The sequence below is a fragment of the Triturus cristatus genome, chromosome 3_1 (genome assembly GCF_964204655.1).
Source record: "Triturus cristatus chromosome 3_1, aTriCri1.1, whole genome shotgun sequence".
Taxonomy (NCBI): Eukaryota; Metazoa; Chordata; class Amphibia; order Caudata; family Salamandridae; genus Triturus; species Triturus cristatus.
This window is the reverse complement of record NC_140583.1, coordinates 1,065,322,031-1,065,341,059: the sequence shown is the minus strand read 5'-3', so window position 1 is coordinate 1,065,341,059 and position 19,029 is coordinate 1,065,322,031. Positions and strand designations below refer to the sequence as shown.

At 44.0% G+C, this 19,029-nt stretch overlaps 1 protein-coding gene across 1 annotated transcript in view; it reads right to left on the bottom strand.

The window, feature by feature from the left end:
* The window catches only part of LOC146861540 (uncharacterized), a 102,837-nt gene that overhangs the window by 47,829 nt on the left and 35,979 nt on the right, over window positions 1-19,029 (bottom strand). The window contains exon 3 of the mRNA XM_085646250.1: window positions 8,814-8,895. Coding sequence (XP_085502376.1) covers window positions 8,814-8,895 — 82 coding nt within the window. The remainder of the gene's footprint in view (window positions 1-8,813; window positions 8,896-19,029) is intronic.

Sequence of the window (19,029 nt, the reverse complement as noted above, 5' to 3'; positions counted from 1 at the left end):
CCCCCCCCCCCTTCCAAAATTTCTTTTAAATTGAGCAACCGAGTTGAAAACCATTCCAAAAAAGATTCTTGAGCACCACAGCTGCTAAAACTGGTGAAAAGATTTATTTAAAGATGGAAAAAACAGTGCTACCTGAAAGCACAAAACTACTGTCGCCAAACAGTGAATGACAATTGGTAAACGTTTACTAAAGAAAACTACCACCATCAACTAAAGCAGTGCAGCCTAAATGCAATGAAACATGTAAAAACATGAGAAAATGTGAAATAGATGGGGGGGGGAGGGGAAAAAATGGGTGATGCAATAAGAGAATTTACTTTTATAAGAAAAATTGGAAAACAAGTCAGGCATTGAATAGTCTGCAAATAGACGCTGTCGCTTCAACAGCATAAAATCAACACCATGTTTGTAAACTCAAAGTCTTCAAAATCATTTCTCTTATATTTAAAATATAAATTTCATTACTAATAAAAGACAGATGTACACCATCATGCCTGAAAAACTGATAGTCTTCTTTGGTTATTTCGTTACAAGCCAATGTATACTATTAAGGATACAAAAACGCTGCATTTCGCGGTTGACTTTCTTCTTTGCTCGTTCAATGGCAGTAAATCTGTCCGCCCCTCTCCATATTCTGTGAGGCATCAAAGCAGTTAACAACAATTGTGCGTTGGGCCAAGTGTTTGAAAAGAGTTCCAAATCCGTTTTCATTTCAATTAAAAGCCCCAACCCCGACAACTGCACCAAATAATTTTCCCCCAGGTGTAAAACGACCATTTCTGGCTTATTGTTGGCAGATAACTCGCTCATTAAAGGCAAAAACTGCCCCCATCTCATGCCACTCTTTCCCCACCAGGACAAAACCACTTCATCAGAAGAAAAACCCAAATTCTTCCAGAAATGCCATTTTTCTGCTTGTTTGGCTGCCCATTTGATGAACGAGTGACCAACCATCCAGACTTTGTGTTGATGCCTTGCCAAGTTTTTTACCAATCCTAAAAAGAGAAAAACAATTAATATTCCCCAACATTAACTGTCCTGATCCAACTTCCTAATATAACGTAAGCAACAATCTGATGACCAACGTCCCAATTTTTTAACATCATCAATAGCAAATCCCCATCGTGCTGCCTCCGATGCTGCCCGAATACGAAAGGAATGGGTGCCAAACTTAGTTGGGTCCTTGCCCAGTCTCAATAATGCCTTTCGTAAAACGGACAACATCTGATAGGCAGTTAGCTGTGAACCATTCTGATGCCTAAAAATAAAATTTGTAGTTGCACCTCCAACCGACAAAAATTCTAACCATGCTTGGACACGGCATAATAAACCGCCAACAGCCTGCAATATCACTTTTGCACCTTTTCCCATTTGATCCGTTTTTGAGTGCTGAAGAAAAATCTCTTTGTTTGAATGTATCAAAGATATGTTTTCTTTTGTTATGTCGTTGTTAATTGCAGTTCCCAACAACTTAGAGACCCTAAAGGCACCGAAAAAGAGCCAAATCATACACAATTTAAACAATTGAAATTCAAATTCAGAAAAACAAACTTCCTGAAGCTCGCTAATTATCCTATGTAATAATTGTAGGGATATAGGCTCTCTCTTGTATAAATCTCTCTTTTTTGTCTTAGCCCAGCCCTGAAGAATTCTTCTTCCCATCTCGCCTGCGGACGGCTCATAGCCCCAGAGAAAATTCCCATAAAATGATATACCGGCTAACTTACCGGCTATTGTGGTAGAAGAAATGCCCTTATTGATGTTAAGCATAATGAACTGCGCCACATCCCTTCTTCGTTGTTTTAAACCCACCCTATCAAAACTTCTATATGCAGCACCTGAGTCTAGAAACTCCAGCCAAGCTCTTCTGTAAGCCAGTTTTGTACTTTTTGCTAAAGAGTGCTCGATGAGACGGTACATATTCATATCACCAGATTCCATATCTCGCTGGGTATCCGAGTCTTCCGTATGTCTGCTCCTGGCGCCAAGCCACGGAATTTCTCCCACTGAAAACGAGATAGGGCATCCGCGATGTTATTTGTGATACCAGAAATGTGCCTTACCTTGAAAATAATGTTAAACTTTAGACAGCCTAACATGAAAATCTGCAACAATTTCAACAACTGCTTACCTTTAGGTTTCTGACCGTTGATCAAATCAACTACTGTTTTGTTGTCTACGTTGAATAAAACTGTCCTGTTGGCTAATTTAGTTCCCCAAACAGCTAGAGCCACTGTTAAAGGAAAGAATTCTAGAAAAGCTATGCTTTTCTTTTCTGCAGCCCAACTGGCCGGCCATCTTTCCGCGCACCACTTCCCCTCCTAGAAAATGCCAAAACCAGTAGCCCCAGAAGCATCAGAAAAGAGTTGCATTTGCCAAATGAAATCTTCTTCCAGAGACCAGAGTGTTATGCCATTAAATTCAGACAAGAATGTAGACCAAACCTCAAAATCTGCTTGTTTTGGAGCCGTTATTCAAACTCTGTGGTGAGGAAGCTTTAGACCTGACACAGATAAAACCAAACGCCTGCAAAAAGATCTGCCTGTGCGAATGACTTTACAGGCAAAATTTAGATGGCCTAGTAAGCATTGGGCTTCCAACAATGTTAGCTTCTCAACCGAGCGAGCATGTTCCAAAAGTTTAGTTATTTCAAGAATCTTTTTCTGAGGTAATCTGGCCTGCATTTTAGTAGTATCAATTTCAGTGCCTAAAAATGTAAGGCAACAACAGGGACCTTCTGTCTTATCCTCCGCTAGAGGCACCCCCAAATCTTGAGCCAAAGTTTTAAAATCCTGTAGAGCTGTTTTGCATTGCTGAGAATTGGCTGTACCTATGAACAAAAAATCGTCTAGGTAATGTATTACCCCAGTATGCCCTGTGCTAAACGAAAAACACCACTGAAGAAAGGAGCTGAAAGCTTCGAATAATCTGCATGATATGGCGCAACCCATAGGAAGGGATTTATCTACAAAAAACTTTCCTTCAAAAAAGATTCCAAGCAAAGAAAAATCAGAGGGATGTACTGGCAGTAATCTAAAAGCGGATTTGATATCGCATTTTGCCAACTCAGAATTCTCCCCTGACTTCCTGATCATCTTGAAGGCTGAATCTATTGATGAAAATTGCACCATTGCATCTTCCCTGGATATAAAATCATTAATTGAGCCACCTAAAGGCCATGAAAGATGCTGAATCATCCTGAACTCTCCTGCAGCCTTCTTAGGTACTACGCCTAGGGGTGACACAATGAGATTATACAATGGCCATGAGTCGAAAGGCCCTGCCATCCTTCCCTCCTGGACTTCAGTCAGCAGTTTCTCCCTTACTACCTGTGGGAAAGCATTGGCAGATTTTAGATTCGGAGCAAATCGGCGACAACGCAGCCCCTGATAGCCTAATTTGAAACCCTCCTAAAAGCCCCATTCTAATAAGGCCGCCTCTTGTGAATTGGGGTAAAATCGTAGCCATTTACATAAATTGTCCACTCTGATTGGAGTAGAAGCCCTTGTTTCCAGACTGAAACATGTAACCTCTGCCCCTGTTTGGAAAACTGTTTCCCCAATTTGCCTGTTCCCCGAAACACTGCAAGACTGCATGCTTTCCTCCACACTTTGAGCACTCGTGCTTATACATGCAGGGATTCTTTGCATAGTACCCTTTGTTAAAGTTCCAGCATGCCCCAGATATGACTGTCTGCTGTTTGTTCCAACTACCCAGCCCCCCCCCCCCGGGTGGGTCTATTCTGAAAGGGCCGATAAGGAACAGCTAAACCACTAGCAGTGTGCATGGACGGAGGGGGCCGCTGAGGATACATCCATTGTACCCAAAGCTCATTATCGACCTCCCCCCATTGTTTTTCCGGCATCAAAACTAATCTGGCCCTAAATTCCTCATCGTAGTGCAGCCATGAATATCCCCTGAATTCTGAAGCTGCCTTCCAAATTGTGTCTAAGTATTGGAAAAGTGACACCGATCTATCAGGAAATTTTCGCAGTATACACTGGCGGAAATGAGAAAAGCAGAAGTCCATGTGTCTATGTTCGTGGGTACCCTTGGTATTCTTGACAACTCCCATGCTTCTTCTTTTGAACCCTCTTTCACTTGAATTTCCCAGTGGAGAAGCTTAAAAACATCAATAAAATCCCCCCTCCATATCTTATCCTTAGTAGACTTATTTAAATGTGCACCTAGGGGCATAATAAAACCCATATACGGTAGACGTCTAAAATTTGATGTAGATTTGTCTTCGGACTCTGCTTTTTGTGTAGCATCTGAACTTACTGTATTTTTGGGTTTGTCAACCGTGTAATTCACCCCGTCACAAACTTGTATATTCTTGTCTAAATTAAGTGAATTATTGTGTTCAACATCAGTACCCACGCCCTTATCGACCCGTATACGCTTTGTAGGTAAAAGCGCATGCACCTCACCTGATTGAAATTGAACATGCTCTTCGGCCACCGTTCTGCTCTTTGCTCCCTTGTTGTGATGCCTTGAACCGGATCCACACTGAATGCCATCGCTTATTTTAATCTGCGAAAAATAAAATCTCGACAAATCTTTAGTACAACTCCCCCCTTTTTTCCCCGAAAGGTTTTGACGACCCTCCCATAAAGTATCAACTTTCAATATTTCCCCTTCCTCCAAAGAATCGTTGTCATCCAAAATCTGTTCACAACCTACCACCCCTTTCTCACTTATATTTACGCCCCTACCACTACAACTTGGCTGTACCCCATCACCTATACCCCCATCAAACTCCCTCCAATTTACAGCTTTTTAAAACTATGCAGCTCTTGTATCGTCCAACGGCGTGGGAAATTTCGTCAAAAAATCCCCCTCCTCAGTATTTCTGACGTTGCAGGACGCTGGAAGCCTGATAGTAGCATCTCTACTGCCCTTTCTTGTGTCTGGCAGAGATTCGCCCACGTTGAGCTGCGAGCCGCTTGAACTCAAAGCTAATGAAGACCTCTTGTGTCTAAGTTTCAATAACCTATCTTTGTCCTTTATTTCCTGTGGAATCCAAACCCATTGCCCCAGTTGGTCAGCCTGTGGAGCGCTAACAAATTGTGTGGTATCATTCATACTGTGAATCCCTGACGGAGAAGGGACAAACCCTTCTTTGGTAAAAGTTACATCAGGTTTGTCTACATTATTACCCAACATTTTAGGTAATGAAGGAGAAAATACTTGCTCTACATGAGACTTATGCCTTCCCAAAATGGTGTCGCCTTGGTCACTGGCAACAATAGGCAATAAATCCCTGTCCTGCAAGCTCAAGTTCGACATTTCGTCATGCTGCCTGATGCTTTTATTAAAGATACAAATGTCTTTATTCTTAATATTCACCTATTTCTTCAAAACAGGCCTATTCTCATTTTGGCCACTTGGTGGAGCCTTTGCCTCATTTACTGCCGCTAGAGAGCCCTTTGTTTGCACTACGGCTTGTTTCTTAATAATCCTTTTCCCAAAATTAGCTCCTGAAGACACTGCGCGTGTGCGCGTCCGGCCCCTCCCCTTCCTCATAACAACGGCGGTGGCAGGGGCAGACAAGGACCTGGAAGGCGGCTGGCGTAACGGAAGTGAGCTCTCCTTTAACGCGCTCATGGTGCTGCCGGTGAGCTCAGGGGAACCCTCACTAGATATACAGGCTGCAACAGCGGCAGAAACGCCTTTTGAAGCCTGCCGCCCCCCCTTTTCCAACCCAACCCACGCCTCATTAAGTACGCCGGGGAGTAGTAAATCATCCCTCCCCGCCTCATACAATATCCGCAACGCTTCCCTAACGGAAGTGGCGGATTCCATTATCGAAAATATCCGCAAATTATTAATATTTAAACGCGCTTTATAACAAACGCGGCGGGACAAAATCCGTTACCCTACCTCAAGCACTCATGCGAGGCGCGCCACATAGAACGCTCGTCTCACAAAGCTCGTGCTAGAATTTGACCAATCGCAATTGCCTAACCTTCCAACGGGCCATACCATATGCCCGAAGCTACCCGGGTGTGCACACTCTGCGAGCGGCACCCCCAGGAGCCCCCATTCTTCCCTGGCTTTCAGTAGTGACCCAGGTGATGTGCAGTGCTTTATCAAATGACGAATAAATAACTTGTAAGCTGATAAACATGCACTGATATAACGTGCAAGAAATGTGCAAACGTTCCCTGGTAATATGCGAGCATCATCAAAGGTGGACTGATTCAACTCAAAAAGGGGACATGCAAACCATGTGCGAACCTGTACCAACATAATATGGAAATCTGTATCGAAACATATCACGAAAATATGAAAATTGGTAAATGAGCTCCAACATGACATGCAAGACGGTTACATTAAAAGAAATGTTCCAAGATGTACCTACATTAACTCGCATGCATTTTGCAAGCATTTTTCGACATATTAAGCAAATAACTAAATGAGAAAACATGCAATAGTACAACATGCATGACACATACAAATGTGCAAATAAAGTGCAAATTAGCCACAAGTAAATGTAAACTCGAGAGGCATACTAGCAATAAGGAAACAATGTGGAAACATGCACCGATGTAACATGTAAACTTGCAGTTATGCATGTGCGCAACATCCTAAAATGTAATTGTACAACACTCAAACCAGCAAATGTGCACTGATACAAGTAAACATGTCTCATATGCCATCAACTGCTTTTCAAGTAAAAAAACTGCATTTAGTAACCCATGTTTAGTTGCACCCTTTGGGGGATGTGGAGGTTGAATACTACATGAACTACGATGCACTGGGGTCACATTAAGTGTCCATGCGGGTGAAACTTGCTTGGAGACATAGGGCCAGATGCATCAAAGGGTTTTGCCCATTCTGTGTCTATGGGAAAATGTGTTCATGCATATGGCCCATAATGTGTTATACGCAGGTGCAGTCACTTTCTAATAGACGTCACCATGATAATGTGCAATATGTGGGCAGTAGCGGTCCGTGGAGGGAGTTCGGTGGGGTAGTGAGGCGGGGTGGGGGAGGGGCAGGGTGGGGAAATGTAAACACCGGAATATGGATGAACGGAGGTAAGTACACATTTAAATAAATAAAACAAATTCCTTTGTGCGCGCTGCATCGCAAAATGCGATGCAGCGCGCGCAACGAAATTGGTTTAATATATTTATATGTGTACTTACCTCCGTTCATCCAAATTCCGGTGTTTACATTTCCCCACCCTGCCCCTCCCCCGCCCCGCCTCACTGCCCACCGAACTCCCTCCACGGACCGCTACTGCCGGTATGTCTCCGTGGCCCCGCTCTCACAAACATTTCATTTGTTTTAAAGCACTGGTAAAGGCTGGCTTTGCTAATAAGAATGTATATGTACCCATAAAAACCCCTTTCAGCAACATTAGGAATAGATAATGAAAGACTGGGGGGAAAAACATTACGTCCTAACTGTTTTATGCAGTTTGCATGCAGCTCTTTGATGACAGTTTATAACAGTCATTGTTCTATATTAGGGTTGTATCTTATGAACTGTGGTAACACAAGGATCTCTGTGACAAAAGCAGTAATTGAGTAATACACTCAGCTATCCATACAATATACAAATTTGTGATCTGCACAATACGTGTGCTTTGCAGCAGGTATATTAACCTCTGCACTACTTTATGCTACTAGACAAAACACAGATCTCTCTTTATAACAGGAACATTAATCCCAAGAGTTATCCAGACATTTTTATTACTGCCTGAAAGCTGGGTGCAGAAGGAACTCTGCAGAAGATGTTTTTAAATCGTACATTATTGCTAAGCACAGTGTCCCCTCCTGAGGTCAGCGCCCCCTCCCCATGTCAGCACCCAGTGTGGCCGCACCAGTCGCACCCCCCCTAAAGCCGGCCTTGCATGTGACTACAATGTTTTGCATACTGGCTATGGAAATGTCTTGTTGGTTGTTCTCTCTTTTAATATATAAGACGTTTTCTCAGGAGGTATAAGTTACGATACTGCAGTGTGGCTACTGTAATGGATAAATATGCATCAACTGAAAAATAAAGTTGAAAAAAGAAGAAAATGTGCAATGTGCAAACGAGCAACCTGGTATATACAAATTCAACATGCAAACTCACAACATGTGCTTATGCAAATGGGCCAACAAGCAAAGTTATACTTGTGCAAAGGGACGGCTGAAATGCACCAAGCTGGAACAGGAAACTAAGCATGTTTTAGCACGCTTTTAAAGGATGTGTCATTAGGTTTTGTCTGACCACCACTTGAGAAATCTCTTGTAAATTAAAAAAAAAATCTTAAAAGGGACTTCTAGCCTGCCCATCACTTATCATTCTTTGGTTTTGTTGTCACTCTGATTTCCTTGCTTTTCATTGGTTACTGCGTGCAATTTCTTGTTGGTGTCCTGTCTCCCATTGTGGGTTTTCACTGGGGCATGGACCAATTACCTCTTCCCTTTGGAGTATTCATCCGCTGTTTTTGTTGCTGGAGCTACTTTAGGTCTCGTCTGAGCCAGCGCATGCGCTGCTCGGCGAGACATTTTGTAGGGGGCTTTGAAAAGTCCTACCACATGCTTTTTGCTGGCATGGGGCGTGCGGTTACGCGCACATGCACGAGCAGAGGCGACAAGGCGCGCGCACCACTTGCGTCCTTTTTTGACCAAGTATTGGCCTCGTGCGCACTCAACTCCCGCTTCTCCCCCTCCCGCACCACATATCGCGTCTTGCGGCCGCTCGCACGCACGCGGCCATTGCTTGTTTGTGCTGCTGTGTGTCTGAGCTACGCCTTCCAGTGCATCTAAACCTGAGCTCCATTCCGCAGCCGACTCGAGTGCTGAGCTGCTCACCCGGCAAGCATGGCGATGGATTTCTTGGCTGGCTGTGCAGGAGGTAAGGGCTTTGCTGCAGAGTTCTGCACTCGTCTCTCTCCTATTGGTAGTAAAAGAAGACGTTTATGTACTATTCTGAAGGTGTGTTAGTATTTGCAGTTTGGCGCCCTGTAAACATTCTGCAACACGTATTATGTACATTTGTTTTCTTTGATTTTATTTAAAGAATACATGGTGCACTGACACTAACCTGGCCCTTTTTAATCGGGTATGATGTTGTTTAATCCTCTAGCTTTTTTATACTATAGATTGTGCTCCATTCTCCTTCGTTCCTCTTTTAGGACGCAGAGCCATGGTGGCCGAGTTCGGCAAAAATCAGTATTACAGAAGAGGGGAAACCGCAGACCCACAACTGCCTCTTAAACCACTTCACTATTGTATTGGGTTATATGTGTATTTTTAATAGTTTATAACGCGTTGGACATTGTGTATTGTACTGAGCCACCTTGATTTTACTATTTATCAGTGTAGTAAAATGTTATGCTTAAACTGCTGACAAATGCTGTCCCCACTAATACTGTCTGAGCAGCATTATGTTTTTGTGCGAAATAGGCACCAGACCGGGGATAGTGGAAGTATACTTGGCTGTCCAGTAACAACATGATTACTTTAGGGAGTGCTGCTAGGCCTCCTCTCATCTACCAAACACATGGACACAGTTGTTCTACAGCTATCCACCTTTCAAAAATGACAGAGGGGTTTGGGTGTTGCCACCCGTTGGTAAACTTAATAGGAAGTGGCCGATGATCCTCTATCTTAATGACCAACATTGGGGTCCAACTTCTGAGATCTAGGCCTTCTTCCATAGCACCACCCCGTTGGCGATACTCCAAAAGATGTATTCCCACCCTGTTAATAGGAGGACGCCGATCATGTGCCAACTTCTGAAAGATTGCTTTTATTCTTTTAATGAGTTGACGTAACTCTTTTGGGTGGTTTTCGGACTGCCACCCTCCTCAGACCCTTGCAAATTGCGGCAAAGCTGCCACCTACCTCACCAATCCACTGCATACAGCCATGGTCCTCCATCTACTTTGTCAAGAGCTTGATTGTGGAATTCAAACTGATGTTTGTATTACTAATCACTTGGGGACAGATGTGTGTTGTTTCAGTGCACCTTCTCAACCCCATTGGAGAGGTTGGCCCGCTCAACTACTTGTCTAGCCGGGTGCCTGCATGGTGGGTTGTTATGTTAGTGTTCTGGAGTGGTTGGTAGCCTTCACTATACATTTTAAACATACAGGGGGCTTCTTGTTCACATCGATAATTGTTAGGTTAGAGCAAGTATGTTTTCATCCGTTTCCAAAACACTGCGGGATAGTCACTACTGCTTGCCACCATAGACTCTTCCGACGAGAAACCCAGTCTCTGGCCCCAAGCAATGCGTTCTTGTCCACAGCCTTCTAAGTCAGTGCGAAACCTTGGATTACTTCTAGATTCCAAGACTGCTCTGGGGCTCTCGGATCTCTGCAGTTTAAAGTGGTCACTTGTGCCAGCGGAGGATCCTGCAGCCTATTCTTTTAGTTCATTCTTCCTTGGTCTCGCAAAGTGATTCATTTACTCCTGTCTTCACTGTGGAAATAGTATCATCTGAAAGCGTGATGAGCTTCACTGAGGGAATTGTATGTATCTGGAAGCGTGATGAGCTTCATTATAGCAATAGTATGCATCTGGAAGCGTGATGAGCTTCATTATAGCAATAGTATGCATCTGAAAGAGTGATGAACTTCATTATAACAATAGTATGTTTTTGGAAGCGTGACAAGCTTTACTGTGGCAATAGTATGTATCTGGAAGCGTGATAAGCTTCATTATAGGAATAGTATGTATATTGAAGCGTCACAAGCTTCACTGTGGATTTAGTATGTATCTGGTAGAGTGATGAGTTTTTTCGAAGAATCGCCTCCAGCTATATCAAATCGGCACATTAAGGTTAGTTAGGGGGCTCTTTAAATGTAAGGCTATTTGGCCAAAACTCGCCACTCCTCACTGGTTCCCAGCACCCAGGGAAATTAATTCTCCTGCAGTCCATGTCTACCCCTCTCTACCTCTCTATACCGCTCTCTCTCTACCCCCTCTCTCTGCCCACCTCTCTCTACACACCTCTCTCTACACACCTCTCTCTCTCTCTCTATACACCTCTCTCTCTCTGTCTACATTCCTCTCTCTCTCTCTCTCTTTCTCTCTCTACACACCTCTCTCTACACACCTCTCTCTCTCTCTCCCTCTACACACCTCTTTACACACCTCTCTCTACCCACCTCTCTCTACACACCTCTCTCTCTCTCTACACACACCTCTCTCTCTCTGTCTACACACCTCTCTCTCTCTCTCTCTCTACACACCTCTGTCTCTCTGTCTACACACCTCTCTCTCTCTCTCTCTCTCTCTCTCTCTCTCTACACACCTCTCTCTCTCTGTCTACACACCTCTCTCTCTGTCTACACACCTCTCTCTCTCTCTCTCTCTCTCTCTACACACCTCTCTCTCTCTACCTCTAAGTGGCAGCCGGAGCCTGATATCACTGCTTGTCCTTTAAAAAAAAAAAGCATTGGCATAGCCAATAGGTCTCGCCTTTGGGGCCTTTTAAGTGTTTAACCATGCAACAGTTAATGTTGTTGCACCAAGGATATTGGCTGCATAACTAAATACTTATAAGGTCCCAAAAGCAAGACCTATTGGCTATGCCAATGCTTGTTTTTCTTTGTAAACAAACACTGTCTGCTACTACATTTGTTTTTGTAGCTGTGCTTCTTCGCCCAACTGTATGTATGCTATTTTGCCACTGTTTTTCCCATTTTCTCTTTGTTTTAGGAACCTTTGTTGTGAAGACATGGCATTACAGTCCGAAAAATCCCAACTTCGGAAATAGTGAACCTTGTTTAAATTTTAGCATCGATTTAGTTTAGGTCTTTTTTGTTTGCTAATGCATTCTGTGCTAGTGCCTTTGTGCATGTGTTTTATTAATCTGATTTCTAATGCACTTTATGCCACTGGCTTTGTGCGAGTGTTTATTTTATTGGAGTCTCCGTGTTGTGATCAGGTCTTTGTTCTGTTCTAATGCTGTGTGTGTGTGTGCACGTGGTTGTTTTAAACAGACTTTTGTTGCGATGATATCTTATTACGGTCAGAAATCCCAGCTTTGGAAATGGTGAACCATGTTCAAGTTTCGTGCCAGTGGCTCTGTGTGGGAGTTTTTTTGTTATTTGCTGTGTCTACTTTCATGGAGTTCTTTCAGTTTTGAAGCTCGTTTTCCAGTTTTGACATGCACTGCGTGCAACTCCTTTGTGAAGCCTGGTCTTATGGATACGAAACTTAGAATACATGATTGTCCTTTCAAAATACACATTATTTTACATTTTCGGGTGATTGTTACAATGTACACATTGTTTGGCCGATTCACAAAGGGCCTCCGTAGTCGTGAGGGACTCTGCGCACTCCTGGTGGAGGCCCGCGGTCGTGGGAGGTCTCCGCACTCTCGGTGGAGGCCCGCAGTCGTGGGGGAGTCTCCACACTCGTGGTAGGAGGCCCGCATTTGTGGGGGAGTCTCCGCACTCATGGTTGGAGGCCCGCAGTCGTGGGGAGTCTCCGCAGTCGTGGGGGAGTCACTGCACTCGTGGCAGAGGCACGCAGTTGTGGGGGTCTCTGCCTACTCAGGCGAAATCTCCTCAATGAGAATTCTCATTTAACCTTTGTGAATTAAGCCAAATATAGGGGCATATCAGCAACAACCGGCGATAATTATCGCTAAGCGTACTTAGCGCTAGGATAATTAACGCCGGTTAGCGTGGATTTTTATCGCTGAGATAGCGTGCTATTATCAACGCTTATCTCAAAAGCGATAAAAATCCTAGCGCTAACTGCCTAACGTGAGAATATCGCTGGAAACCCAGCGATAATCTCACGAAATGTGGCGTTAGCTTGCTGATGGGGATTCACAAACTTAGCCATGATATCCACCTTACATAGGATATCATGGCTAAGTCAGTCCTGAAGCAGGCGTAAGGAAAGTAGCGATAACAGGGATTATCGCTACTTTTCCTGCCGCTATGCTTCATAGCGTGGGGCTTGATGATAGGAGAAATGTCGCTTGGCGACATTTCTCCTGTCATGTCAGGTCAGGAACGCCCACTTTGCATCTCATTAGAGATGCAAAGCTGGGCGTTAGGAATCCCGACGCTAATGCAAGGTTTCACGCGTAGGCATGACCTTACTAATTAGGCGATAAAATTATCGCCGCTTTTTGTCCGAAAACGGCCGCAAAAGCGGCGATAATTTTTTATCGCCAGCTTGATGATATGCCCCATAGTGAGTTTTGTCAACGTGCTCAGTAACATTCGCTGTTGAGTTTCCTTACACCACCTCAAACTCCTACAGCGTCAAAAGGTGTCTAGTTTTCAGTCTAGTTGGCATATTTATTTCTACAAACTGGGGTAAGTTTGCATTTTCTGTTTTACCAAAGTGCTTTGAAGCACACTCTGTCTTTAAGAAGAACTTAGGGGCATATTTACAACGAGGCGCTAAAAAATTATCGCCGCTTTAGCGGCCGTTTGCGGCCGAAAAGCGGCGATAATTTTATCGCTGTATTAGCAAGGTCACGCTGACACGTGAAACCTTGCTTTAGCGTGGGGGTTTCTAACGCCCAGCTTTGCATCTCTAATGAGATGCAAAGTGGGCGTTCCTGACCTGACATGATAGGAGAAATGTCGCTAAGCGACATTTCTACTATCATCAAGCCCCACGCTATGAAGCATAGCGTCAGGAAAAGTAGCGATAACACCTGTTATCTCTACTTTCCTAACACCTGCTTCAGGACTGACTTAGCCATGATATCCTATGGAAGGAGGATATCATGGCTAAGTTTGTGAGTCTCTATCAACAAGCTAACGTGAGATTATCGCTGGGTTTCCAGCGATAATCTCATGTTAGCCTGTTAGCGTGAGGATTTTTATCGCTATTGAGATAAGCGTTGCTAATAGCACGCTATCTCAGCGATAAAAATCCACGCTAGCCGCCGATAATTATCCTAGCGCTAAGTGCGCTTTGCGATAATTATCGCCGGTTGTTGTTGATATGCCCCTATATTTTAGCAATAAACTATCTATCTTTGTGAAAGCGCTTTATTGTGGCATCTGCCTATCTACATCTAATACTTATGCAACACAATATTTTTTTAAACCGTGGCCTTATTAAGCCGCATGAAGCTACAATAATTACTTTTGAGATGCACTTTCTTTCACCAAATATGCGATGAACTGCTTCCTGCATGCACGATGAACTTTTGAAAAAACACAATTTTCCAGCCTTATTAATATAACAATTGATCATGTAAAGCAAAGCAATACCTTAGGAACAAGCTGGCTATATATAAAAAATAAAAGATCAACATTGTACTACTTAGCATTCCAAGGCAAGTGGTGTAAAGCACATTCTGTATATCCAGCTAGTATAATGCCACAATACCTTTTTACAGAGACACTTTACTGTTAGCTGTGCTTCTTCGCACCATTTCTCATCTCTGTTTCTATTGACTTTTGTTGAGAGGATATAGCACAATTGTTAGAGATCCCAACTTTGGAAATGGGGAATCATGTTTGAGTCTCGGAGTCGCTTTACTTTGGGTTCAAGATGGCATTTTATAACAAGCATTGGCAAAGCCAATAGGTTTCCCCTATGCAAGATTTATTGGCTTTGTCAATGTTTATTTAGACATATTGCACAGAAGCATTGGCTGCTGTGCAATAAGACTTAAAGCACAGAAAAAAGTGCTATGATGCAGCCAGCGGTGACCGCATCATATTGCTTTCTTTTACTTTACCATAAGTCATGTTGCATAGCAGCCCGCACTGCTGTGCATCATGTCTAAAACACATTGGCAATGCCAAATAGCATTTTGCTTTGTTAGTGGGTTTTTTAGACATGTTGCACAGCAACCCAAGCTACTGTGCAGATTTTTTAAAATAAACATTGACAAAACCCATAGATCTTGCATAGGCAAAACCTATTGGCTTTTCCAAAGCTTGCATTGCCAGTGTGAATGGCCCAAATTACAGCATACATTTGGCCTTCAAATATTGGCACTGCTCTGTACACTCACCAAGGACCTCCATGCAGAGGAAGCCATTTGTACCCTACTTCTGGTCCTCCTCTCAGTGGGCGTCTCAGCATGCCATGTGCCGGTGAGGCCAGGAGCCTTCCCAGTCAGCAGCCTCCCCCTCCTCCTGTCCCAGAATGGCACCAGAGGGAGCCTGCAAGGGCAACAGAATTAATAATATAGGAGTGAAGTGGGGACACGAAGCAAGATGGCGTCCGCTCAGAGGTCGATTGCAGCATTGGTGAGCTGTGTCAGATCAGGCCGTGAACAGAGGAACCCCTACAGACCTACCGAAAAACAGCGAACCGGCAATTTACGTTTTCTACTTTTTGCTGGTATCGTGGAGGATGCGGTTTAGGATCTGGGCGGCTCTCTCAGTGATCGCTCTGCGGATAGCTGAACGCCCCATCTGGAGTTATTTGTCTCACCTGGTGAAGGCGCGGATCGGAGGAGGAATGGCCCCGAAGCCGGTAGTTAATGCGGCTGGATCCAGGATGACCGTGGCAGCACGAAAGCTGCGAGGTGGGGCTGCCGCGGGCTTAGTTGCATCAGAGCTAAGTGTACCAGAGCAAACGGGTGGCCTGCGGCGGACGCCCACATCGGACCCGCCGAGACGGGGGAAAGGCGGAGCTATGGGCAAGAACCGTTCAGCCTGCTCCTCGATAGCGGAAATGCTAACACGGGGAAAGGAACCGCGGACAGAGGTGGCGGCAGAGGTAACTTCTGAGGCATCCGCTGTAGCGAAGGATCAAAGCTGGAATCAAAGTGACGAGGTGAGCCAGGCCACCGCTCAAGGCAATACCTCAGCTATATTAGATATTGTAATAGCCCCCCCTCTGTTTGCTGCTATGAATAAAAATGGAATAAGCAACATGGGGGTGACTGTTTTGCCTGATACACTGACTGGGTCAATGACCTCCCATAGATTGTTGGAAAACAATGATATACTTGACAAAATGTCTATTGCTGGGGAAGGAGTAGTTGAAAAAGGGGCCTTCTCAGCCGGTTTCTGTGTTTGAAATCGGTGATTTGATGGTGGCTTTGGATCCTTCCTTTGGTAATAAGGATACACTGGATAAAGAAAAGGAGCCTAGTGACTGCTTTTTCTCTGTCTCTGAAGGGGCAGAATGGTCCCAAGATGATCAAAGCTCATCATTAGGGGATAGCAATCCCGAATCAGATCTTGAGGAAAGCGATTTAGACCCCCCCACAACAACTAAAAAATCTAAATCTCAAGCAGACATACAAGACCGGGGGAGTAAAAATCTGATATGGGACTACTAATCTGCTACTCCACTCCCTGATACTCCACTCTCGGAACCAGTAGCAAACACCTTCATGCTGGAGATAATACATCAAGCTATCCTCTCACATAGGGAAGAAACTCGCCAGGACAGTCGCAAAGCTCAAGCTGCTATGAGAAAGATGCAAGGGGTTGTAAGGAAGCTCTCCAAAGCCTGTACAAATATAGGGGACAGGATGACGAACCTTGAGGAAAGAATAGTAGCCACTGAAGCAGAAACAACTATCACCTCCACTCAAGCAGAGGGTCAAAACGCGCAAATCAAGGATATCCAGTGGAAGCTGGGAGAATTTGAAAATAGACAGAGGAATAATCTTAGGGTGTTGGGGGTCCCCGAGGGGGTCGAAAGGGGAGATACCAGAGCTTACATAATTGATCTATTTAAATCCGCCTTCCCGGAGCTGCTAGATTGGAATTGGACAGCTGAAATTCAAAGGGCACATCGTACCCCGTTTAAGACACGAGTAACTACAGGAGGGGAAGGAAAGCCACGGGCGATCTTGGTATTCCTGGGGAATTTTATCCTGCGACAGACTATTTTTGAGAAAGCTAGACCTGAATCAAGGAGATCAAGTGGGGAGGTTTTGTTTTTCGTCCGCCCCGATTTATGCCACACAACGGTAGAGAGACGCTGGAGATTGAGGCAACTAATCAAACCATTTCAGGAGAAAAATATGCAGAGCTATCTAATTAATCCAGCACAACTGAAGGTGATTCATGAAGGACAAACCCGATATTTTACGTCCGAGATAAAAGCTAAAGAGTTTTTGGATACTGTGGGCAATCATAAGGAATAATCTTTTTTCAGCTGGATCAGTAAGATATGAGATTCAAGGTTATGGTGGAGGGTCGGAGGGGTGGGGGCTTGATGAGGCGGACAAGCAACAACAAGAATTACGGTTTGCTGTTTTTTTTTAGGTCTATTTGATTTATTAGGACGGTGGGGGTATTGGTATATTGGTATATTGGCTGATTGGTTTTAGGTTTGACTCAGCTCGCTATTGCTGTGTACATCACATGCACAGACCTAGGTCTGAGCGCTTCACGGGAGGGTGGGTGCAGCGGCGAGGGGGGGGTACGGGGGGCACGGGGTGGGAGGGAGGGTTGGGGCTGGATGGGGGGGGAGAAGGGGAGGTAAAATCTAGAAAAAAAATAATACCAGGTGCTATTTTTTGTTGTAATGCTTTTCGTATTGGTACAGTGGTTTTGGTCTTGGTTGATGCTAAAGGAAAAGACAAAATAAAAGGTATTAATGGGGAAACTTAAGATATGTTCAGTCAATATAGGTGGTCTAAACGATTGGAGGAAAAGGCAGAGACTAGGGCACTTTGTTAGTTCAAATTTTATAGATGTGTTATGTCTACAGGAAACATATCTACCGTGGGGAAAAAAGTATCCGTTAAACATAAGAGGTTTCGACTTGTTGGCCTGTTCCTCACAGACGTCTAGAGTAAGAGGGGTGGCAATTTTAGCTAAATCTTCGCTGGGAGGCGCAAAGCGTCAAGATGCTGATACTTCCGGGAGATGGGCACTGGTCGAATTAGACGTTGGGTGTACAATCTGTGTGATTTACGGATCTAATCAGGATGATCCTGAAGTATTTGATTTTTTGGGAAATTGAATTGGCTAACTGGCCTAGACCAGTTATAGTATGTGGAGATTTAAATATTCACGCAGATTTTACAAATAAGGGCCCCTACGTAGGGCGAAAGCCTAGGGTATTTCGAGCTGTCAGCTCGTTAATTAAATCACACGGGCTAGAAGATGTATGGGGAAACAAAGAGCCCAATAACCCGGGGTTTACATATTTCTCATGTCCTTTTCAGAAATATACTAAATTGGATTACTTTTTGTTATCTGTAACAGAATTGAAGAAGGCTAGTATCAATAAGCTACCGAAAATTATGTCTGACCACAGCCATTTGATTTTGCAATATGATCTAGAAGCTTTTAAAAAAAAACCTTCAAGATGGACCTTCGAGAGGAAGCTATTACCAGATACTAGATATGTGGAGCATTTAAGGAAATGGGCCCAAGATTATTTTGATGCAAATCGCTTTAGTGCCTCCAGAAATAGTGTTTGGGATTCATTTAAGGCAGCTTTGAGAGGTGAAACAATTAGTTTCTCTGCTAGGCTCAGGAATGAAGAACGGTTAGAAAACATGAGACTTATTAATCAGCTAACAGTAGCAGAAGAGCAGCATATGAGGGAAGTTGGTCAGGGAAAGAGGGGGTGGGGAGTCGGCAGAGGATTTCTATTATTCAAGCAGAGCTTCATAAGCGGATAGCTGAGAAAGCTGCCGGTGAATATCAGACCCATAGGGGTAAACTTTATGAGACCGGAGAACAGGCAGGCAGATTATTGGCACTTCGGATTAGGCAGGGGAGAATCAAAAATATAATTTCAAGTTTATGTGAAGGTAACCAGAACTATTCGGAACCAAATGATATACTGAAAGTATTTAGAAATGTTTTCCAAATTTTGTATAAAGAAGAGATTGACTCAGATGCTGGAAGATGTGAGTTTGTGGATAGTGGCCCTAAGCTGAGTATTGTCGATAAAGAAGTGTTAGATAAGGATTTGGAAATGGGCGAAGTTGTGGAAGCATTACAGGGGCTAGCAGCGGGAAAGGGGACAGGGCCGGACAGTATCCCGCTAGAAGTCTATAAAAGCATTCAGAATGAAATTGCTCTATACGCACTATACTCAGCTTTGCTATTGCCGTGAAGGGAACGGCTGACTATTTCCAAGTGCCTACTTTCACCTGCCTGCCGTG